This window comes from Babylonia areolata, chromosome 2 (genome assembly GCF_041734735.1).
Source record: "Babylonia areolata isolate BAREFJ2019XMU chromosome 2, ASM4173473v1, whole genome shotgun sequence".
Lineage (NCBI taxonomy): Eukaryota > Metazoa > Mollusca > Gastropoda > Neogastropoda > Buccinidae > Babylonia > Babylonia areolata.
Window position 1 is genome coordinate 10971115 of NC_134877.1, and position 25778 is coordinate 10996892.

Genomic DNA, 25778 nt, shown 5'->3' on the forward strand with positions numbered 1-25778 from the left:
TTCCTCATAAAAGCCACACTAATTTTTGATTGATTAATGAGTATTGAGAGAGAGAGAGAGACAGGGAGAGAGAGATAGAGAACAATCACACACACACACACCTTCTCCCCCCTCCCCCCGCCCTCCTCCGCGAAAAAAACAAAAACAAAAAAACAAACATACAAACAAAAAAACCCTCCTTGGGTCGGAAGTTTCTTGGGGATTGTCGTGACACTGCACAGTCAACGCCGTAGAAAGTTCTAGGTTTTTCATTGGTCAAACAGCGGAGTGTAGCCCTCAGAAGAAAAAAGAAGCGTGTTGAAGCAAGATGGCGGCTCCTACGAAAAACGGATCCGGCGATACAAGGTTTGTAATGTATCACTCGGTATTCATTTGGAATGGCAAATAATACTTTTTGTATATAATCTATATAACATATTTCCTTCCTTATTTCATGACCACATTCCTCCTTTTGGATGAGTTCGCAGATTGCATCGGCAACAAACCGGTTGACAACCGACATGTGATGATGGCAGATTGGGACTACATTGGACAAACTGGTCCAAAAAAACAACAACTTTAAAACATGCTTGTGTCTCTGCTATGTTTTACCCTTTACCATTATGCAAAAAGTACTGAACAATAGTCCGTATGCAGAAACTGATTTTCAATTCTTTTCTTATTCAGAAGTGCAACATTTGCTCTTTGGTTTCACAGAAATAGCGTCACTTACCATCCGACACATGCAGACGACCACAGTAGTCGTCAGTTTCGTGAAAAAAATGTTGAATAGCCTTTTCCCTTCAATTTTTTTTCTTTAACTATCCTATAACGCTAGAACTAAGTATTTTCCGTGTTTTATAGGCCTGGTCTCAACCTTCAGTTAAATTTGCAAAATATACCAACAGTTTTCTGGAATAATCTGCACAGTAACATTGTCACTGCAGGAACACTTAACAGTTTTAAGAATTTATTAGATAAACACTATTTCTCCATAGGAAGCTAGCCATAACATTAGTAATTGGACACTCTTATGCACAGTATGAAAAAAAATTTTTTTTAAAGTCCTAATTGATCAGGCAAAAGGCTGATGAAGCATAAAAGCCATGACACTTGATATGATAATATTTTAATATTTAAAAATTAATTTAAGATCTTTCTGGACTGTGATCCAAAGTTTGGCAGCATGTTTAATGAATTTGGTGAATAATTGCTTTTGTATTTCTTAGAATGTTAGATGAGGCATGCAATATTGACCAATAAAGATATACAAAGAGGTGACGTTTATGGGCTGCGAGGCCTAAAGGCAAAAATGCTGGTCCCTACTACTAACAATTTTGAATTATGATCCATTTTGTGATTTACTTAAGGACACTACCCTACCCAGGTTTATAACGAAGACCATTTACAAGGAACAAGGAGTTGTTATAACTCTGGCAGTGGATTCAGTTTAGTTTCAAGAAAAAATATTTTGTGGTCAGTGCATACTTTCAAGTTTTCATTTTTAAAAAAAAAAGCTGTATTATTTCTTTAAATCAGTGGCATCCAATTAGTGGGGTCATCAATCATAAGTATTAAGATTGATAACTATCACTAATATCAGTCATACAATAAGTATACTTTAGATTTAATGATGCAGATTTCACTCTCTCTCTCTCTCTCTCTCTCTCTCTCTCTCTCTCTCACACACACACACACACACACACACGAATGAATGTTTTGAGTATGTACATTTTGCCTCAGTTTGTGTCAAAACAATCATAATGACAACTTAAAGTTTATCATCTGCAGATTCATTTTTTATCATGGAACCAGATTTAAACAGAATCTTCAAAATGATGAAGGCGGTAGTCAAGGGAAAGAAGAAGAAGGCTTAGGCTAGGATTTGAAGCATCAATTAAGCAGACCTACATCCCATAAAATTTTGCTCCCACAGGAGCACACAACTTCAGGCTAATACAGTAATAGTAATATGGTGTAACAGATTTTAGTGTACATGCCACCATTCTTAACTTTCTTGTATTTTACTCCATTTTAGTATATTTTTTTTTTAAATATGAGGACACACACTGACAGATAAGCTTGCCTGCCTACTCATCCGTCGGACCGACGGGAGACTCCATCAGTATATTTACATTTTATTCAAATGTCAGCATACGTCAAATGGCAATATTCTATACCTTGGACAATGGTACAGACAGTACTGTAATCCAGAGTCGTGCCAAGCGCCGACTGCTACACAGATCACAGGCTTGTTTGTGCCAAGGTCAGGCTCACAGTCAGACCAGCAATCAGGAGGAGAGGACCTCCGACTAAGAAGTTAAACGTCCAGCAACTACTGGTCAAGGAAGAGGAGTTCAGGAAGGAGCTCGAAGACAGGCTAAAAGCTGAGGTCTCAACAAGCCAGGAGCCAGATCCAGAGAAGCAGTGGCAGCGCTTAAAGACTGCCCTTTAAAATTCAGCTGCGAACATTGCTGGCTTCTCCACCAGGAAAAACAGAGACTGGTTTGACAAGAATGATATGGAAATCCAGAATCTCATACAAGAAAAGCGTGCTTCGCATGCCAGACTCCTTGCCAGTAAAGATGACAATACAGCCAAGGCAGCCCACAGAACACTTTGCAGCACTTTACAAACTAAACTCAGGGAGATTCAGATCAACTGGTGGCTTAAACTGGCTGAGAAGACTCAGTTATATGCTGACTTGGGCAACACAAAAGCCTTTTACGAAGCCTTGCGAGCAGCATATGGCCTGTCACTGCAAGTGCAGGCCCCTCTGCGCTCATCAGATGGCACTACTCTCTTGACAGATCGAGACTCCATCTTGCATCGCTGGACAGAGCACTACCAAGACCTCTTCGGAGACCAACGTACAGTTCAGGACTCTTCAATTGAGAAGATACCTCAGCTGACAGTCAAGCATGACCTGGACAACCCCCCGGTATTCGAAGAAGTGAAGTCCACCATCAAGAAGCTCAAAGGTGGCAAAGCCCCTGGCATCAACGGGTGCCCAGCGGAAGTGTACGTTGCAGGAGGCGACATTGTCGTAGAACAGCTGACATCCCTCTTCACTCTGTGCTGGGACAAAGGAATAGTGCCAGGTGACCTCAGAGATGCAGTGATTGTCTCCCTCTACAAAAACAAGGGCGAGAAATCTGACTGCTCCAACTACAGAGGCATCACCCTTCTGTCAATTGCAGGAAAGATTCTGGCCAGAGTCCTACTGGACAGGCTGATTCCCACCATCACCGAGGAAAATCTCCCCGAGAGCCAGTGCGGGTTTCGAGCAAACAGAGGAACCACAGACATGATTTTTGTGCTACGCCAATTGCAGGAGAAGTGCAGGGACCAAAACATGGGCCTTTACGCAGCCTTCGTCGACCTGACCAAGGCCTTTGATACGGTTAGCCGAGATGGGCTCTGGAAGGTCCTGACAAAGCTTGGATGCCCACCAAAGTTTCTTGCAGTCCTCAAGCAACTCCATGAAGATCAGCGTGGCCAAGTGAAGTGTGGAGGCGAACTTTCAGAGCCGTTCCCCATTGGAAACGGCGTCAAGCAAGGTTGTGTCCTGGCCCCCACACTCTTCGCAGTCTTCTTTGGCCTGATGCTGAGGGAAGCCAAGGAAGATCTGTTTGAAGGCATCTACATCAGATTCAGAACTGATGGCAGCATCTTCAACCTCCGTCGTCTCCTTGCGTGTACCAAGACCACTGAGGAACTGATCCTGGAGCTGCTATTTGCAGACGACTGTGCTCTCCTCGGTCATACTGAGGAAGCTCTGCAGTTAGTCGTCAACCACTTTGCTGATGCAGCCCGGGCTTTTGGCCTCACCATTAGTCTGAAGAAGACCGAAGTCATGTACCAGGCACCCCTTCATGGCACCTACGCACCACCCAAGATCTACATTGACAGGCACCAACTGAATGCTGTGGAACATTTCACTTACCTTGGAAGCATCATCTCCAACAATGCCACAATCTCCAAGGATGTAGACCATCGCCTGTCCAAATCCAGCTGCTCATTTGGTCGTCTCCAGAAACGTGTTTGGCAAAACCACTCCCTAAGACTCTCGACCAAAATCCAGGTCTACAGGGCAGTCGTCATCAGTACCCTGCTGTATGGATCTGAAGCTTGGGTCCTCTACAGGAGACACATCAAGATGCTGGAGCATTTCCACCAGAGATGCCTACACTTCATCATGGGCATCAATTGGCAGGACTTTACCACCAACATCGAAGTCCTGGAGAAAGCTGATCTCCCAAGCATCGAGTCAATGCTGATGCTTCAACAGCTGCTTTGGGCAGGTCATGTAGCGCGTATGGACAACTCCTGAATGCCAAAGGCCGTCTTCTACGGCGAACTGCGTGAAGGTAAACGCAGCGTTGGAGCTCCACGCAGACGCAACAAGGACCAACTGAAGCAGCAGATGTCACGTAGCGAAATTGACCACCACAGCTGGGAGACACTGGCAGCAAACAGATCTGCCTGGAAAACTTCCACCAGGAAAGCCGTCAGGAAATTTGAAAAGGTAAGGATGCAGACAGCCAGGGAAAAACCCAAGCGGAGAAAGGAGGCATCATCTCAAGTTCACCCCTCCAGCAACCAGCCAACCTTCATGTGCGCCAGCTGTTCCCGACAATCCAAGTCCAAGATTGGCCTGTACAGCCACCAGAAGGCTTGCCTCACCTGGACTAGACCTTCCCAGTGATCTTCGGATACAAAGAAACTGCCATCATCAAAAAAAATATGAGGACACACACCGACAGATAAGCCTGCCTGCCTACTCATCCGTCGGACCGACGGGAGACTCCATCAGTATATTTACATTTTATTCTAATGTCAGCATACATCAAATGGCAGTATTCTATACCTTGGACAGTGGTATAGACAGTACTGTAATCCAGAGTTTCCTCTTTGAATCAGACTTCACACGGGCAATTATGGAGGATAGAGCAGATGGACAGCAATGTCAAGAATAAATTTGTTTTATTCTACACTACCAGGAAAAGAAGTAGGATAAAAAAAATTTTTTTAATGGTTTTAGAATAGTTGAATACCTTGAGATTTGATGCCTTCTGTAAGTTGCTTCTTGTTAGTATGTTACACTGCAGAAGGAGCTTAGTCAAGTCCCAAGCAAGTTTGATAGTAACTGACTTGATTTATTTTCTGTTCCAGTGTTCATCCACCTCCACTCTTGTGGGCTCAGAGAAAAGACAAGGTGTTGGTCACAGTTGTTTTAGAAAACTGCAAGAACCCCACCATTGACCTCAAAGACAAGAGTTTTCATTTCGGGTAATTTTATGAAGACAAGACTGTTACTTAACCCATTCACTGCTAGTACATTTTGCTATGGTCTATGCTGAGAAAATGTTCTGAAAAACAAGAAAAACATGAAAAACATGCCAATGATTTCAGTTTGCTTATATTTAAAAAAGTACTGAAGATATGTGCATAAAAGTATATATCAAATGAAAGGAAAATGAACCAAGATTTTGTTTTTAATACTCAAATATTCAAATAATGAGTCAATCTGACACAAAAAATCCATAAAATGCAATAAAATTTTTTTTTTAAATTGGGACTGTCATTCCATCATGTAGGTGCTACAACATCAACAAGATTATCAACCAGTCTTTCTTGTGGCTTGTGATCAACCACACACACTGTCAAGGCTGAGCAACAGTGTCCAGGTCCATAAGACTCCAACACAGTCCACACAAAGAATAAAAAGGGTGTACTCACACAGCATCTATTGTCAGTAAAAACGCTGTGTGTGGTACTTGCAGAAACAGTCTTCAAGACAGTGCTGGTTTGCTGGGGCAGTCTGGGCAGTAGAACCTCATACACTTTCTTTGCCCATTTTTCCAGCAGACTCTGCACCTCCTTTGTATCCGGGCCTCCTGTGGGGAAGGTGGGATGACATCAATGAAGTGTCGTCCACACAGATGAACAGCATGGTCATCTTTAGCAGTGTCTGGGTCTTGGTCACCAAAACTCATGGCACTAATTACATCCTTCTGGAAGTCCAGGAATGTACTGCGGTTGCCTGTTTTTTTGTAGAGGATGTGTGCATTCAGCATGGCATTTTGTTGAAAATGTACACACAGCTATTTGTACCACTTCAGAGTTTTCCTTGCCCCCATCCTTGAGGCATCATTGGGCTGCAGCTGTTGGTCATGATGGTTGATGGCACCCATGTTTTTGTTGTAATCCAGAATTGCTGGAGGCTTGTTTACTGCCCTTTGGTCTTGCTGCTGCTGGTCTTCAGCTGTAGGTTTGTGGCGAGATGTCAACTCCAGATGGTCCAGGATGAACATCGTGATCATCACCATGCTGCATACCAGAAACACATTACATAAAAGACTAAGTTTGTTGGTTTTTTGTTGTTGTTGTTTTTTTACATATAAAAAGGTTATGAAATGGTACCAATTTTTTTCTTATTGTTTTCAGAAGCTGAAACACACACACACACACACACACACACACACATACGCACACACACACTGAAACTGGTTCATGGTATGCCACACCCCCTTCACACACACACACACACACACACACACACACACACACACACACACACTTCTACAAGTGTTGCATTTACAAAGTAATTTAGGCATACAATTCTGTATATTCTCTGATTTCAGTTTTGTAAACACCATCTCGTCCTCCCCCCCCCCCCCCCCCCCCCCCCCTCTCTCTCTCTCTCTCTCACCAACAACAACAACAAACCAATACGCACTTGGGAACGAATTCACAGAAAGCTCTAGGTGAGCAAGTGACACACGCTGTCATCAACAATGAGCCAGCCAGCAAGCCACGCCTCCTCCTCCTGTGTTGGTCACACACAGGACACATGTGACTCTCTCACACACACACACTGATCAGTGACTGACGAAGCTACTTTCCATAGCTAACACATTCAAAACACACACAATGCAGGTATATTCATTGTTACAACAAACAGAAAGCAAATAATAAACTGACAAACCTGCATCTTGAATCAGCTGAGCTTGTCTGTTTTCATTTTGCTTTCATTTTCGTCAAGCAACCCCACCTGGCACCCCCATCCATGTCAAAATCAGTGTCTTTGGCAGCAACTTCATGCAGTTGTCTCATTCAGTCCACAATCTTCATCACTACTGTTTGCATTGTGAAAGATTTCTTCCGATATTTGTGCAAGTTTTGGGGTTTGTCTGCGTTCAGCCATGGCTTTGCAAACACAACTTGAGCTTCGTACAAACTTGCAAAACTTTTGCCATAAATATGACAATGAGGTGAATATTTTTAGCATATGGAACTCGGGAGATAAAGAGCTCTCAGGGGAGCTAAATTAATGGTTAGCAGACTGTATTTTCTGTAATGCAGGACTCGAAACATATACCGTTGTAATGATGTACGCCGTACGTCAATACAGCATTGGTGAGCGACAACAGCGCAGTCAAGAGGTTAAATGAATTGATCACTGCTGTCAAGTTACAGAATTATAGCTGTTTGAATATGAAAAATGAAATAATGATAATCAGACATCTTGTGACAGGTGCAATAGCCAAGTGGTTAAAGCGTTGGAGTTTCAGTCTTGGGTTCAAATCTTAGTAAGGGTGCCTGGTGGGAAAAGGATGGAGATTTTTTCTGATCTCCCAGGTTGACATATGTGCAGACCTGCTTGTGCCTGAACCCCTTCCGTGTGTAAATGCAAGCAGAAGATCAAATACGCACTTTAAAGATCCTATAATCCATGTCAGCGTTCAGTGGGTTATGGAAACAAGAACCTACCCAGCATGCACACCCCCGAAAATGGAGTATGGTTGCCTGCATGGTGGGGGTAAAAACAGTCCTACATGTAAAAGTCCATTCATGTACATACAAGTGAACGTGGGAGTTGCAGCCCATGAATGAAGGAGTAACATCATGTTTTTGAGTTGATTCTGTGTGTGTGTGTGTGTTTGATAATTATTATCATGATACATCCTTAAGTTTATACATGAAGATGTATTGGTCAGTTTTTCAGTTTGATGTAAATGGTGTATCGTTAAAATGTGGCAGAATTGCCTTTGGGGAACATTTTCCTTGTTCTTCTGGTGTTGAATATTCTGTTTGTGATTCAGTTAATGAGACATTCTCAGTAAGACATTCAACTTCTTAACAGAATGTATTACACCTTTGTTATCATTTTTTACTGTGTTCTTTCTGCAGTGGCAAAGGGGGTACACAAAACATGGATCATGATGTGACGTTAGAGTTGTATGCTGAAATAGACCCAGAGGTAATAAATTTGTCTGTTCAAGAATGTTTTTATATTCTTCATTTAGTTTTGCTGGTTTGATTCAAGAGGTTTTTTTGTTCCTTTTGAAATGAGTCTGCAGATCATGCAACTACGACTTTGTGATTGCAGGGCTAACTCTTTTTTTTTCTTTTTCCTTTTCTTTTTTTTATATAAGCAGCTTGGGGGAAAGTGATTAAAAAGAGTAGTGTTAACTTACAGTGTTATATACTTTACTGTGAGTGTAACTGTAAAGCATTACACTGAAACAGAACACAGAGAACAAGCTTTTGTGTGTGCAGTGAATGAAGTTTTTTTAATTTTTTTTTTTAATCTTGTAAAAATATTGTGGACCTGTACTCAGTACTGGCAAAAAGTCATTTTGCCCAGTTAGAATTAGATTGTTTCAGCTAAGCTGCTCCAGACTTCTTTCCCATTTTTGTATGTGTACTTGATTGCATGTCTTAACTTTTTTTTCTTTTTCTTTGAACATTTGAACATTTGGCTAAATATTTGGATGTTCATGACAGCTTTTGTCATATTTTGTCATATTTTTTTTCCTTAACACAGCAGTGACTGTGTTCTCCATCTTGCCATATGCTTATTATATGATATATCCTAATAATACAGCAAGGGATTTTATAAACCATGTTCTCTCTATTGCCATTTGCCATTGAGGATGTTGGCAGACATCCTTCTCAACTCACAGATCTTACATGCTTTCTTAAGGGATGGCAGGTCTATTAAAACATGGAATTGAAGACCAACAAACCAGTCTGCTGTTTCCTTGCATACACACACAACCATGCATATCCTCAACATGCATAGTACACTGTATCTTCTCTTCCCGATACTTCTCACTCGGTCAATTTGTTTTGGTTTGGGATATTTGGTCTTGATATTGCTCATTCATTGATGAGTGGATTGGCAATGTTTAAGACTTTAACTTTCCAGATATTGCACATGACTGTTTTAAGACTGTATTTCCTTTGTTTGCATAAATAATCGATTGTATTTCATGTGTTTGCAGAGATCACAGTGTCAGAAAACTGAGAGGCAAATATTTTTCACATTAATCAAGAAAGACCCCAATGCGTCATTCTGGCCTCGTCTCACAAAGGAGAAAAACAAGGTTGTATTATTAAATTCATATCTCAATTCTCAGTGTCTACTTAATTGATAATAAAGATGACAAACTTTTATGAATCTCCCACATTTTCAAAATATTATTAGGGTAAAGTGACCTGATTCCGACCGGTTCAGTCACCTGCTTTGGTTCTCAACGCATTACTGTAAACTAACAGCATACCTATTTGATTCACACAGTCAGTAATTCTGTCAGACTGTCTGTGATGGAATTCAACGCCTGTTGTGTTTCTATGTGCTATTTTTAGTTCAGCAGAAGCCGTTAAAGAACGTTGGTGTGCTTGATCTAAATCCGACCGGGTGGATCTAAACCCGACCGATTTAGTCACTTATTTTGATTCTCAAGGCATTACTGTCAACTGACAGCATATCAGTTTGGTTCGCAGACTGTCTGTGATTGTAGAATGTCTGTCATGTTTCTCTGTCCTATTTTTAGTTCTTCAGAAACCGCAAGAACGTTTGTGTGCCTGATCTAAATCCAACCAGCCTGATCTAAGCCTGACCATCTTGATCTAATGCCGACCAGAGTTCTGAATATGTGAATCTGCATCCGGATATGTATGTTGCTGGGGCTGAAATTGACTGTAACTGCAACGGGGAAGGGGTTAGTGGGGATTCCGCACAGGAGTGGATCAAGTGGTGTTGGCTCTGAACCGTTTGCCTGAAGCCAGTTGACGTGATATCACCATCAAGTTGTTCCACTCCCCTGTTGTAAATGTGCGATAGTGTGCGTGCGCATGTGTTTTTGTGTTGTGGAGTGTGTAAGAATTGGTCATAAAGATCACACACACACACACACACACACACACACACACATATATATATATATATAATATGTGTGTGTGTGTATGATCCCCAAACCAATATATATCAGGGTTCGTCACTAACGGGAGCGCTGAGCGGAACGCTCTGAAAAAACAAATTGCGCTCTGGAAAATTCCTTGACTCAGAGCGCTTGCGCTCTTGATTTTGAAAAGACATAAGCATACACTACTGTATCTAAAATGTTATTCCATTGTCCATCACAAACAAGAGTCAAAAGCGCGATCGTTTTGCATTTACCGAAGTTTGAAAGCCGTCTGTTTACGTTTTGTTAGTTCAACCGGAAGTAGGCCTAGTGAATCAGGGGAGGCTATGCAAAAGAGCGCTCTTCAGACTTGAAGAGTAGAAAAGTGGAGCACACGATCGATTTCGCGGCCGTGCAAAATCAAAATACTGAAATATTTGATCCCAAAAAGGAAGGCTGACGGTGAAGGGGATGGCGAAAAGAAGAAGTTTTTAGTGTGCGCTCTTAGTTTTCAGTTTGCGCTCATCAAAATTCTGAAACTAGAGCGCAGGCGCTCATGTGAAAAAATGTTAATGACGAACCCTGTATATATATATATATATATATATATATATATATATATATATATATATATATATATATATATATATATGAATATATATGGCCAAGAAAGGTGGATATATTCACTGGAAACAAAACGTGCGTGCGCGCACTCACACACACACACACACACACACACGAATAAAGTCCACTTCACATCTGAACTAGTCGGAATTAGATCCACCAATTGAAATAATGGATATAACCTCGACCGATTTTGTCTGTCACTGCCTGGACAAAAATAGCCTTAAAACCAGCTGAAATATAAACTAATCACTTCCCAGACTCGTGTTCTATTCATAAGTATGTGAGACAAAGCTAGCAAAGCAACTGTTTCTTAAATGGTAACGCAACACTTGCCAGACCAGTGTGTTGACGTCACAGTGATTTGGCGCCAAAACTGCCGTCAAGTAAGTCGTACACACATGGGGCGCTTTATGCACCACTATTCGTCACCATTGGGTTCCGGTGATGTTCTCATTGGTCAAAATGATCGGTTTATTTTGTTGGCGAACTGATCAAGGATTTCCTGGGCTGCTGCCGTGAATTGATCGGCATTGCTTATTATGGGAAGAAGGCGACTGTGTAAAGCAGTCGGGTTTAGAGCCATGAAAAATCGGTCGGAATTATATCACCTTACCAGAGTCGTAATAACGATGTTTGTAGGTGAGCTTCTGTTAATATGTTTTTGTGTGTTTATTTTGTTAAACTGGTTCTTTAAAGATGATGAACCTTCTTCCATTCCTGCCTTCATCCCATGCCCAATCCATGCGCCCAAGGCGTAGAGATGGATGCATGATTAATTAAGTCTGTCTTTGATGCACTATTCTGCAGATCCATCAGTTTGTTAACCAGTCAGAATAAGAATTGGCCTATGTTGACCATTTGTCGTGTCTTGATTTTCTTTGATCAATATTTGAGTGACGTAATTAATAAATGTTCCTATAACTTGATCTGTTTTGTTTTGTTGTTTTTCCCCTCAGTTGAAACGGTTTTAGCAACAACAGTGATGACAACAACAGCAGCTGCAGATTCAACTGCTATCTCTGTTTATACCAGTACCACTGTTCTGTTTTTGTTTTTTTGTTGTTGTTGTTTTTTTAATCATGTTTTCAGTGTGAAACCTTTTATTTATGATGTTCTTATTGAAGCTGTGATATGTTTAACAGCTTCATTTTCTCAAGACTGACTTCAACCGTTGGAAAGATGAAGATGACACAGACGATGAGGAGGAACGGGAAGACTTTAATTTAGATGAGGTATTGTTCTTTTGTTCATAGTTAGTTGCATTAATAGCATGCAAGTTTCATTTAAAGGTACTTTCATACTAGTTATTTTGCTTGAAGTTTTGATAATTCAGATCAGTCAAAAACAAATATTTTTATGTGTTTTTCTGACAGTGAGAAATTATTGTCTTGGCTTATATAAAGATTTTCGTATATATTTGCTAGAATCACTATTCTTTGGGGAAATACCAGTTAATCATTTCAAGAGGAAAAGACTAGAGCAGAAATCAAAAGTGGAGCCAGTCTGTGTTGTCTCCTGTAATTTACCCCCATTTTCAGGTTGGAGAGTGCACATCTACCAGTAGATCAGCTTTATCTGTTGTAAAGGAAGCCTTGAAGTCACTTGGCAAATAGTCTTTGAACATGGCTTGACCTACCACCCAAGTTCTTTTATCAGCAAGGAAACATTGAGAGAGAAAAAAAGGTTCAGCAGTAAGTTCTCTAACTTACTAAGAAATATAAAATACAAGTCCTTGTGTGCAAAGCACTGCTAGAAAGCAGTAGCTTTTCTGCTGTACCTCATCGTCACATGACCGCCTTCCATCATGGGAAAAAGCATGTTGTGGTTGGCTGAGAAATATCAAAATTAGAAAGAGCACTGATGAAAGACTGTTTGGAGCAAAAGCACACAGTGTTTTGTGATTTTGACACAATTTCCACTAGTTGAGTTGCCCCAGTCAGTCAGAATCAGAATGGTTGTGTTCAGATTGCTGTGTACACTATTGTGAATCATTTTTTCCCCCGAAAGAAGTAGCCTCCTTACATGCATAAATTGAACTTTAAAAGAATTATTATGATTGTTTTTTTGTCTAATACATTTAATTGTAAATATACTTGATCTGTCCTGTTGATTAGATGGTATTAATTATGTTTTTTTCTTTTTCTTGCATAACAAGTTTCTTTTCAAGATCTGTTTTGCACAAGTCATACAGTACTGCTATGAGAAACAGAGTTATTTGTTTTCAAGTCTGTTGTGAACTAACGTTTTACAACGGGTATTAGGAGGTTGTACCATTGTCCAGCACCACCACTTCTTTGTCCCATGTTTTTATCAATGTTCCTACATTCATATACCAGTTCAATGTACATTTTTGACCAAGGACATATCCAGTGTTCTCAAAGAATATGCACTAAGAGCATGTTGCAGTTGGAACTGTGGTTTATTATCAATTTGAAAGACTTGAACCCAGACCATTGTGCAGTAGATGTGAGAGAGAAAAAATCTGACTTGTTCAGGCTATAGATCCTCTTGCTTTGGTTAACTGTTTCATTTTTTTTTTTCCTTTTGTTTTATTTGTTCTCCTGGACAAGGACAAAAACAGAAACCAAATTGTAACTTGCCTTATCCCAGAGGTGCCGTAAAGTCGGTCAATTGAGCGCACTGGTATATAAGCTACACCCACTAAATTTTTTTTTAAAAAAGAACTTTATACACACATAAGCCGCACTGGCTTATAAGCCGCACCTATTACCGGTACCGGACACATACCAAGCGAAAATACTTTGAACTTCATACACATACCGATACTACGGAAAAAGCTATCAATACTGTAGGTTATGAATTAATAAACACAAGCGGAGGATACTGTGGGTTATGAATTAATAAACACAAGCGGAAACAACACAAAGAAAAGCAAGTGAAACACCACAACGAAAAACCACAACGAAAATAAGATCCATAATTTAAAGATAGTCACTTTTATTCCACGTCGTCTTGCTCACTGAATCCACTGAAATCTTTGTCTTCAGTATCCGAGTTAAAGAGGGTCAGCACTGCTTCCTCCGCCATCTTGTCACTGACCTTAGCCTCGCTTTCACTTGATGAGCCTGAACGCAAGGTGGAGGTCGCTGCTGGTTCGTCGCTTGCATTGTCGTCTGCTGCAGCACACAGTCCAGCCTTACGAAAACCATTGACAGTGGTGGACTGCTTAATTTTCCCCCATGCTGTCAGGATCCATTGACAGACTTCAGCAAAGGTAGCTCGTAACTGTCCAGTTTTGGTGAATGACTTTTCACCACTTGTCATCCAGGTTTCCCACTCGACACGCAGTGCCACTTTGAATGGACGGTTGATGTCGAGTGGTTGCAAATACTTGGTTGTGCCTCCTGGGATCACTGCTTGAATTGAGTTGGTTGTGCTGACAGTTTCTTTCACAGAGTCAGTAATATGGGCTCTCATGCTATCCAAAACAAGCATGGCCTTATTCCGGCAAAAGAAACCTGGACGCTTGCCATAGCACTCTACCAGCCACGCCTTCATTAAGGTTTCATCCATCCACCCTTTCTTGTTGACTTTTACAACAATTCCTTTCGGGAATTTTTCCTTTGGCATCGTGATGCATTTAAAAATGACCATTGGTGGTAGCTTTTCTCCTGATGCCGTGCAGCTCAGAACACAAGTATAGTGTGTTTTTTCATGGGCAATTGTTTTCAGTGTGATGGATGATTCTCCTTTTTTATTTACAGTCTTGTAAAGAGGAAGGTCAAAGGTACTTCATCCATACTAATGATGTCTTGCAGACCAATGAAATTCTCGGCTGTTTTCTCCTGTGTGAAGTTACGGAAATTTGTCAGTTTTTCTTCAAAGTCCGGAGGAAGCTGTTGACAGAGAGTTCTTGTCCTGACTGAAAGACCTCTTCGCTTTAAGAATCTGAGCACCATGATGGCCCACCTTGGAAACCCTCAATGTTCTTTTCTGCAGCAATTGTTCTTGCCTTCAGTCTGATCTGAACTGTGGAAACACCTCGGCCATTCGCTCTCTGTGTGTTGATCCAGTCTTCGAGGTGGTTTTCTAATTCAGGCCATCTACACTTCTTGTCTCTAAGGCCTTTGTTGTTTTTTTTGCAACACAAAAGTTCTCCACGCTGCTTCCTCCAACGTCGTATCATGGATTCATTCACTCCAAGCTCATGTGCAGCGGCTCTATTGCCTTTTTTGACAGCTAGGTCCATCACCTTCAATTTGAAGGCAGCATCATAGGCATTACATCGCGTTTTCAGCATGATGAGGATGTGCGCTTGAGCAGAGTAGAACTGAAGGTTTTAATGTGTGCAGATCTGATTTGTAAAACGTGAACAGTTAGCACACAAATCTGAAGCTCATCCAAAAATTAATGAACAGAGATTATGATTTTTGTGAGTTGAAGGGCAGCTAAGAAAAGACGAGAACGTGACACTCCCGGGATTGGGAAAATCCGCAAATAAGCCGCATCACTGTATAAGCCGCAGAGGTTGAAGCTGGGAGAAAAAGTCGCGGCTTATAGACCGAACTTTACGGTACTTGAAGGTGAATATAATTAACTATATTGCAAAAATTAAAAGGCAGTTTATTTTCTCTTCCAGATGATGAGTTCTATGGGTGGCTTGAATAGTGGTGATCTTGGAGGATCTCCTGATGTACGTATATTTATGATATTTACTGGAATATGTGTTGAATGTTTTATGATTTTGATAATCATGTTGTAGAACTGTACATCTGACTGAGAAATAGTGTTAAGTGGCATTGTGTGTGTATCTGTGTGTTCTTTTTTAATTTTACATCTTTTCACTTTGTGTGTGTTGATGGTTGGTATTTCATATGTGTATATGTTGATGTATTCATGTACACGTATTAGAACCTGAAAAACATGTAAATGAAATTACAGAATGTCATGTTGATCACTTCTCCCCTCTCACACAACCATTTCACTTCAGTAGTTTTATTAAGCTAATATGTTGCAGTCCATGCATACATCATAAAACAGGTGTTTATTTGTTGTTTTTTGTTGTTGTTTTTTTATTATTATTGTTGACTCGTTTTGAGAAATCTGTAAAATTTTGCAGTTTATGAGTATGTCATGATACAGGCTTGTTGACTTGTTTTTATTTTCCTCATTCACAGGGTGAAGAGGAAGACAGTGATGATGAGGGTAAGTGTACATCTTGATCAAGGCATGCAATTTAGGGAAAGGGTAGGGTAGAGCTATAGCATGTCAATTCTTTAAATTCAGGTTGCACTTTATGTGCTGTATTTCCCTGTAGGCTGGAAATTAGAGCATAACAAATGAGCAACTACGAATCTACAATTTGGATTGTTCCAGCTCCTATTGATATATGTTTTCATTCTGAAGATTTAAATGGAAACAAGAGCAAAAAGTGAAGAAAGATTGGGAAATTAGCTGTCTTGTGAAAAATTATTTTTTGCTAGCGTATCTTGCAGTTTCAGTGGTTTGTGGAAATCCACAATGCATAGCCACAGAAAGGCTTGTTCCATCTCACTCCCAGCATTAGCAGTGCAATAAGTCACCATGATTACCAGAAAATTCTCACTGGTATCAGGAACAAATTTGTTTTTTTGGATCCACTCATTTTGACTTCTGGTGCAAAAGAATGAATCTGCCTTTGTGTGTATGAGGAGGGGTGGGAGGGACAGAGGGTGTGTCCCAAGAGCTCATTATGGTCAGTGAATTTTTTTTCAAGAACTATTTCTTTCTAGGACAAAATAGATGTGGAATTATCAAAAGCACAGGATCAGGAGTCAAGATGGCTGCAGTCAAAAGAGGACTAGTCAGGGATACAGAAGGGAGGTAACCGACTTCCGGGCAGTTATCAGCCATAGCTACTTTCGTTTTTCTCCGCATAGGCGGATAATAGTTTGCACAGGACAGGAATCGGACTCCCTGCTGGAGTCTCCACTGGTGGGTCACAGTAAGTATGTTAGATAAACATAATTTTAGGAAAAAAATTCTCCTTTTAAGAAGAAAAGGTAAATAGAAAGGTTCGTCATCCAGTCAAGTTTTAGTGAAAACTTATGTCTTGATTGAATTTGAGGCATTAAGTTGGAACGGTTTTATTAACTAATGTGTGCTCAACTTAAAAATTTTTAACTGACGTGATATCAGATTGCAGTCAGCAGAACTAGAAAGAATGGAGGTAGTGTTTGGGTTTGTAGTGTTTGTAGTGAGTTGATAATGACCACCCATAGAGCATAGCAGGAAGGTGAATGGAACCTCTGCCCTTCTTTGTCATGCATGTACATTATTTTCTGCAGATTTACCAGACCTCCAGTGAGCACCATGCCTGACAGAATAGCCAACATTGGGGTGACAAGATGGGAATGGACACAAAAGACGTGCATGATAAGCTGCCCTTTCCACCCGTTTGGATGTGGCCACAGTCATCATCACAAAATTCTGCCAGAGAATGAGTCATGGATCCTAGAGATTTAATGGCTAATGGTTTTAATTCAGGAGAAGTTTTCTGTCCAAAAGCAAGTGTATTGTAAGCATTGTACAAGTGTTTGATATCTTCAGTGGTTGGACAGAGCATATGGATGATATCAAGAGAAATAAACAGTTTGTTTTTTCCCTATAGTGTTTTATTTGCATGGTTGTATTTTAAAGTTCATACACATCCATCCACCATTGATATTTCGTTTCCCACAAAGCATTTGGCAAGTCAGAAATGTACCTTTGTTACAATCTCTTAAGTTTTACTTGTGCGTACACATTATTGATTTAAGCTCATTTTGCACATGTCTCCATGTTTTGATCAAATGTCCTGTTTTGAATAATAAATAATAAATAACACAAAATGACTTTCAGATATTAGTATGTGTGTGTTTGTGAGCATTCCACTTCTACTGTTTCAGCTTAAGGTGGCAGTTTGCAGACCTGCATACTGCTGTGATTTCTTTATCTCAAAAACAACTGGCAAAACTTTCATGGCTCACATGTGATTCCTGCTGATATAAAAAAAAGAAGAATGAAATTGAAAAGCGAGGGTCTGAGGGAGGGGTTGAGGTATTTGTTGATAGTGCCACCGTTGAAGCTACTTGTAACAAAGTCGGTTGTAATGAATGCCGGATTTTATAAAGTGAAAAGGTTGGTCCCAGCAAAAATTTTCTTTACATGACTAAAAATAGTCAGATGTAAGAAGTCAGATGTACAGAAATGCTGCTTACAGCTAAGTGGTTTTGGGGCACCAGCAGGAAGTCACATCAGTTAAAACGAAGCTGCTGCATTGCAAATTATATGTTCAGCCCTCGAAGAGTTCAAGCTGGATATAGCTAAATGGTTACTTGCATGTTGGAGAACCATTTTCTCAGAAGTGGCTGATTAGTTCACTGTGATGTATATTGCTTCATACAATTGCTGGCTATTCTAGGGAGATGAAGGAGCATCCGTATAGTCACATGAAATGTAGAGCTTTCTAAGCATTGCTCTAAATGGAAATCACACATTTAAATATGTTGCATAACCCTAAGCTTATTTCTACACAGCTTCACATACACATAAGTAGATTGAAATTTCACAGTATGTGATAACTATGTTTGTTGTATGGTAAACGTAAATCGTATTTTAATGTTTTGGTCAGTAAAGCAAGTGCCTGTGAATGTTGAAACAGAGTGGTTGACTCACATGGGATCAAAGGTTCAACGACTGTAGGCAGAGGAGAAATGCTGGAGGGATGAGGGTGTGGTGAAGGGGAAGGAAGGTGTCGGGCCTTGATTTCATGGGCCATTTTATCATGCCATCTGTTGCTATAGCGAAGAATTTAGATTGTTACAGAAGTTGAAAGAAAAGTTGGAGAAAAGTAAAAAGATATTTTCTTTTCAGTACCTTATTTAGACACTATTTATTTTTAGTAATTCTGATTTCTTGTCAAGCTGTGACAAGCACAAAAAAATGTTCAGACTTAAAATCAAATACTTAAGTTTTTGTTTTCATGCCAATGCATGCTGCAGTCACCTAACAGAGTGAAACAGTAAACAGTGCAGAAATCACCTCCTTTCCTCCACCCACCTTCAATCATGGCACTGTGTGATTTCTTCTGACAGTTTTTTCTCAAGAATAATACAGTGATTTTTGTTCGCCTGTTTCACTTTGTGATTTCTTCTGACAATCGTTTCCTCAGAAGTCTTCAGAGTAATACAGTGAATTTTGTTCGCCTGTTTCACTTACCTATTTCTAAGCCTTCAATTCGCAATATAGGCCTATGTGATCTGTTGACATTTATTTACAGCCGTATTTTGGAAAGAATTTTAAAATGATAATTTCTATTAAAGTACATAACAGCCTAGGAAACCAGCTTCATTACTTTCCGTGTATGCGGGCATGCATGTGTGTGTGTTACTGTGTATGAATGTGTGTGTGTTTGAGAGAGAGAGAAACGTGACACTAGATACAACGAAGCAACCGGGTAGAAATTTGTTATAACTGGTGCGTTGGATGTAAGGAAAACCGGATATTGATAAGCAATTTTGACTGTCCCCGGTGATTCGTTGTAAGCGGCTTTGACATACTTTTGCTTACCATCAGAAATGAGAGTGTTCAACAAAAAATTGTATGCTGGAAAGTGAACAGTTCCATCTAAACCAGCACACATTGACCGGCATTTCATTGTTTTGATATTTTAAGATTATGATATGTATCAGTATCTAGATAAAATCTTTCAATGGTTTTGATAAGTTTTGACACACTCCACACAAAAACTGCAACTCGGTAATCTCATATTTTAGGAATATTTTCTTTCATGTTAAGAAACTTTAACGTTAAAGTTTACTTCAGACACACGTTTTCATTAATACAGACATAAGGACAACCAAATCGGGGTTATTACATATGTTTACACACATGAGTCAAAAATATTCCACAAGGCAAAATGCTCTTTAGGGCTTAAGATAATGCAGAAGGCCTTTTTTCGTGCTACCTCGCTGCCATTTCGGTGGCATTACAGCCATGCTGCTTATCCCAAATTTCCCAAACTGTAGCCACACCCAGGCTCATTTAATATTGTCCCATTCCTACTGAGGTGTTTGCTTCTAACTATTCACTGTTTGGTCACATTCTGGCATTTCAGTTTCAATTTACATCAAAAGATGCAAACTGATCCATATGATTAAGATACACCACATCTGGGGGAACAAGGTGGGGAAGCAGATATCAGATAGTGATCTATCCATTGACCCAAATTACTGGTTTGGTCTTGAGAGCTTTACCACAGGCACATATAAAACATTTAATGTAAATTTTTTTAAAGTGAATAAGATAAGACAAATAATCAAAATAAGGATAGAAAATTGTGATATAACAAATGAAATTAAGTTGGTTTTTAAGTTAATAAAGTTGAACAAAAATAAAAGATAAATACAAAGCAAATACCTAAAAGATTTATTTAAAAAAAAATATATATATGTATATAAAAGTGCATGAAAATGATAACAGTGTTGAACATAGCAGGCAATGGCCTGTGATAGTTCTGTTTGGTGTCTTCTGGCATAGAAATATATTAGTATTATTAATTACAATACAGAAGGACAAATGCTTATTGGGAGGAAGAGGGCTGAGGCTTGGAGTCTTGATGTGTTAGTCAAAGGATGGCTGAATGAAGCACATGCACTGGCTATAGCTGACTATGATTTGAAACAGAATATTTAACCATGCAGGTTAAAAGGCTTAGGTCCCATAGTTTTTTTAGTCATTGGGGCAGCCAGTTCACATCCACTGTGTCTAGGGCTTAGCATAAGAAGGTGGAGCTCAAATTCTCTCCTGTTACTTTGAATTTTTCCCAAAGAAAGTCGGGTCCTGTTCATACCTGGGTGGAGCAAGGAAAGTAGAGTGAAGTGCCATTTACAAGGACACTACACTTCACAGACATGTGGTCTTGAGCCCCGATTACTGGTGATCACTGATTCTACTACGGTGCTTATCAAATGAGTTCTTCATAAAAACTTGTTCTGCATAAGAACTTAATTTTGTTACAACAAAATTATAGTGCATGCCCATTATAAAGTGAGAATAATACGATCACATGGCATTTGCTAAATGCTAAAAAAATTCAAAATAAGAATGTTCCACCACTCCATCCCAAAATGGAAGTTTGTTCACCACTCAACAAAGAGAAAGAGCACTAACCCTGGGTTTTTTTGTTTCCTCAAGGAACTGTCAGCACTCCAGAATTAGCAGCTAAGTATTAAGACACTGCAGGCGTCAGATTGGGAAATTGTGATTGATTCGGAAAGGTGCGGGTCTGGGTCCTGAAGCTGAAGGTTTTTCTCAATTTCAACCCATAAAATCTGCACTTGAAGGCCACCAGTACCTCTGAGGTAATCCAACCCATAGAAGACAAAAATCAGTCTAATTCTTCCTAAACTGAAGATGGTCAGAAGTCTTATATGCTGTTTCTTTGAGGCGCACTGCTGGGATCTTCAGGTTTCTTCTGAGGAGGCCGAGGGTCTTATTGGCTTTTGCACAAATGGTGTTGATGTGCAGGTCCCAGCTGAGATCACTTGTGATGGTAACGCCTAGGTATTTTGAGGTAGAAACAGTTTCTAGGATATGGTTGTGGAGGGTATAGTCGGATTTTGCAGGACAGGATGATTTTGTAACTGTAATTTTATCCCCATTCCTCCCCCCTCCACACACACACACACACAACTCACCACTGGCGGGAGAGAATCAGAGAGAGGGGAGGGGAACCTCAGCAAATCATGAAAGTGAAGTCTACAGGAGGGGGCATGGGGGGTTGGGGAGTGAATTTTTTCCCCTCTGAAATCAACTGCTCTTCCGTTGAATATAGCTGATCCACTGAGAGTTCCCCAGCATGGACTCTGTGTGTGTGTGTGTGTGTGCAACTAAACTCTGTGTATAAGTGAGAAAGAGACAGCAAGCAAGACAGCGTGTGTGTGCACATGCAAAATATGTATCTGAAGCAATAAATATACGGAAAACGTCCATCATCGGTCCAAATACTCATTAATCAATTAAAAATTAGTATGGGTTCTATGATGAAAAAAGCTTAGTTAAAAAGGAAGGGCTACATTTGGATGGTCAATCTCGACATTGTAATTATTTGATGTGTTCGTATTGGTATCATGGTTTCTGATGTTGAGGCATGAATAATTATTTTAGGATTTATATGTACTTTAGTATGTGTTTGTATTGATATGATGTGTATCGATGTTACATGCGTAAATATCTATTATATGAGCGTAAATATCTATTATATGTTTTATCAGTACTTCGTTTTCCGTGTACTGTCCAAACCTTGGAGACGAACGACTGAAAAAAAGGTACATTAACCCCCTGTCACATGTACTTTAAGCTAATGACAAAGTGCCAAAATATCGCAAATCTCTTATTAGTTTATGTTGTTTCAATTCTGTTTTTGTCCTTTCTGTTCCATTTTATCTATTTCGCACCATTTAGTTCTGATTAGTACCAGAGCTTTTCAGCTAATGACATTTAACATTTCAGTGTTCAGTGTGTTCTCTCTCTCAAGACAATTCGATCTTCTCAGTCAATTTTATGAACTTAAATTCCTCTTCAATATAGGTGTTTCATGCAAAACAAAACAAAAAAAAACAAAAAAAAAAAAAAAAAAAATTAAAGAGAGAGGGAGAGAGAAAAGAAAAAAAGAGAAGTTAGCGCCGACTTATCTTCAGAGGAAATTCACTGAAAACATTTTTGTAGCTAAAGTACCGTTCTTAGCCATCGCCCAAGAACTGACCTTTTCATGTCATCTCTGACATATTCTGGTGATAAAGCATGGAATGAAATCGCCGACTATCTGAAAAATAAATCTACTTAAGTATATATATATTTTTTTTAAGCATACAAAAAATATCTGATGGAACATTTATGATTTATTCCTGTATGCCGTTGTATAATGTCTGGGCTTCTAGTCAGTTGATAATTTTGATTTGCGCCACCCTTTTTTTTGTATTTTTTTCTGCGTGCAGTTTCATTTGTTTTTCCTATCAAAGTGAATTTTTCTACAGAATTTTGCCAGGGACAACCCTTTTGATGCCGTGGGTTCTTTTACGTGCGTTAAGTGTATGCTGCACATGGGACCTCGGTTTATCGTCTCATCCGAATGACTAGCGTCCAGACCACCACTCAAGGTCTAGTGGAGGGGGAGAAAATACCGGCGACTGAGACGCGATTCGAACCAGTGCGCTCAGGTTCTCTCGCTTCCTATGCGGACGCATTACCTCTAAACCATCACTCCACACATGTGACCAGGAAAGAGAGCTCAGAAGTATTTGTGTGTATCAACATGTGTGTGTTTGTGTGTGCAGATGCATGTGAGTGTGTGTGTGTGCTCAAGCACGTGCACACGCTTGCTTGCTTGTGAAAATGTTCGTGTTATCCAGCTTTGATGCGTTAAATTTTCATGAAGTTTTTTTGTTCAGATTGTCATGAGTGTCTCTGCTGTGTGTTGGTGTTGTTGTTGTTGCCGTCATTATTGTTTTAATTATTATCATTATTATTATCAATAATCATTTATCTATTTACTTTATAAAAAATAAAAAAATTATCATCATAATTTTTTTTTTTTATAGAGGGAATGTTGTAAAGAAGCTTTCAACTAATCCAGTTTTCCCTCAATAAAACAGCTGTCATTGTTATTTCACACACACACACAGATGAGTATTCATTGATGGATACAAATGCTCAACTGACTAGTATTGCCGTGGCAGGTACGAGTTCAAGGACGATCACGCTTTCAGTGGCGTTGTTGTGTGATTACTTTTGTGTCGCTGAAACACAACTCACGCGGTCCTGTCTGGTTCACTCTGGCCGGTTCGTTCATTCACTCTTCAGCCTGTGACAGGGACAGCGGCAGACCTTGACGCCATGACTGGTAAGGATGAACTGTAGATTTGGTTGTGGCAAGATTTCCTTTCTACTCCTGCTCCGCCCAAAGACGAAGGTAGTGGGCTTAATCTTAAGATTGTTACTGTCATTTGATGCGTAATGTTTTAACCTTGACGCCATGACTGGTTAGGATGAACTGTAGCTTGGTTGTGGCAACAGTACTTTTAGCTTTTAGGGAAATTTCTGGGATGCGAGTTCCAAAAATTTCTATAAATCAAAGTGCGGGGAAAAAAACCTGCAAACTGAACATCTACGTGATACTTTGTTGTAGTCATGCCAACACAGGGACCATTCCGTGTTGTTTATAAACCCCACCTTCCAGATAACAATTAAATTAAACTGACTTCACACTGTTCTTTCTTCCAGAATATCCTTTGAACTGAACTAAGAGGAAGATTCCCTTTTCCATTCTTCTATACTCGACAGCTTTAGATATATATATATATATATATAATAAATGGTCAGTTTTGTGAATCTACAATGTTCCCTCCACACATTTATAGAACATTCTCAGTTAATTCAAATCAGACGGAGCTTATGCTATACAAGGGAATCGGGAGGATGATAAATGGCGAGTGAGACAGTGGTTATCTTACATTGAACAGGTTTTTTGTTCCTTTTCGTGTCATTTTGTCAATATGAAATCAAAGGGAGTCGCGGTGGGGGACGTGTATATTAGTGTCAAAAAGTTGCGAGTTTCAACAATTTTATTCCGTGGAATACTGTTGGTAGGATTTTTACCTCACACCCCACCTCCTGCACAACGCTCCCCTCTCACTCAGTCTGAACATGTACATCTTGAGGCAAGTTCTTCAGAATAACCCTCCGAGGACCTTTTCCAAGCTAAACTATCCTTTTACAAGTTGGAAGTTGAAACTGCTGAAAATCATTTTCCTCAATCGTCTTGTTCATACCTTTAGCATTTTTTTTTCTCTTAGGTATTTCACTACTTCATGTCAAATGTCAGGGTATGGGGGCGGCAGAAATTCTTCTCTATTATTAAAGTATAATTGGTGTGGTGTATGCACAAGCTGATTGGTTCCAAAATTCAGATCATCTCCCCATCCCACACATGTACCCAAACCGACGTTTTCAAAAAAAGCGAGAATGAATAATCACCAGGTCTTTGTGCTAAAAATTATGAACAATCGGCGGCTATATTTCTTTACATGCCCCCATCTACATGATTAAGTGTTGTTGGGGTACTTGCTGCACAGCTGTGGAATGCCCAAGAAGCAATCGGTAAAAACACATTTTTTTTCCAATTTACAAAAAAAAAAAAAAAGTCTAAAAGTCTAAAAGTCTTGTAAATGAGTTACATGGCCCCGGCCCACCCCATCTTTCTCCCAAACAACTTTGATGACGGATATAAAACGATGACTTCGTTTATTTGAAACATGGGAGAGACCATGTGATAACAGGTAATAATTGTTAATATGATTTTGTTTTAAAATTGAATAGTGGCTTTCAGGGGTGTGGGGGCGTATGGGAGAGACCATGTGGTAAAAGGTAATAACTGTTAATATGGGACGGAATAGGAAAGATATTCTTCCCACTCGGTCTTCTCCGCAGCACTTCCTTTATACACTCCACTACAGCATGAATTATGTGGTTGAACACTGATGGGTAATTTCATTCTTTAATGTGCAACTGATTGACTGAAATATTAACCAGCTGGAAACAGTCCGGCTATATCCACGTTTCTTCCCCTCCACTCCTCTTGGTGACTGGCGGGGTGAACGTCCACGCCTTGTGAACAGTACGCATTCCGTCTTTTTTTTTTCATTTGCATGCCACATGTAGAGAATATTAAAAAAACAATTTAAAAAAAAGAAAATATTGTACACTTATATGACAAGAAAATGAAGTTGGATAGATAAATAAGTAAACAAGAAGAAGAATAAAAAGAATTTGCAACGAGTAATTCTAAATACAAACTGAGAAAAGGCATTGGAACATTGGATTTAATCATGGAAACATCTTGCTGTTTTTTTGTTTCCTGTTTGCTTCAAGCTGTTCTATATCAAGAGCCCACAGACAATTCTTTTTGTCACCAATTTCTCAAGGTAATCAACTTTG

The 25778-nt window shown here is 39.7% G+C and overlaps 1 protein-coding gene across 1 annotated transcript; it reads left to right on the top strand.

Moving 5' to 3' along the window:
* Positions 1–254: 254 nt before the first annotated feature.
* On the top strand, positions 255–17635 carry LOC143297587 (prostaglandin E synthase 3-like). The gene is made up of 8 exons (XM_076609997.1): positions 255–345; positions 5155–5271; positions 8176–8245; positions 9273–9374; positions 11945–12034; positions 15403–15456; positions 15941–15968; positions 17090–17635. The coding sequence occupies exons 1-8, from the start codon at positions 308–310 to the stop codon at positions 17107–17109; spliced, it is 519 nt and encodes a 172-aa protein (XP_076466112.1). The 5' UTR covers positions 255–307; the 3' UTR covers positions 17110–17635.
* Positions 17636–25778: the final 8143 nt, after the last annotated feature.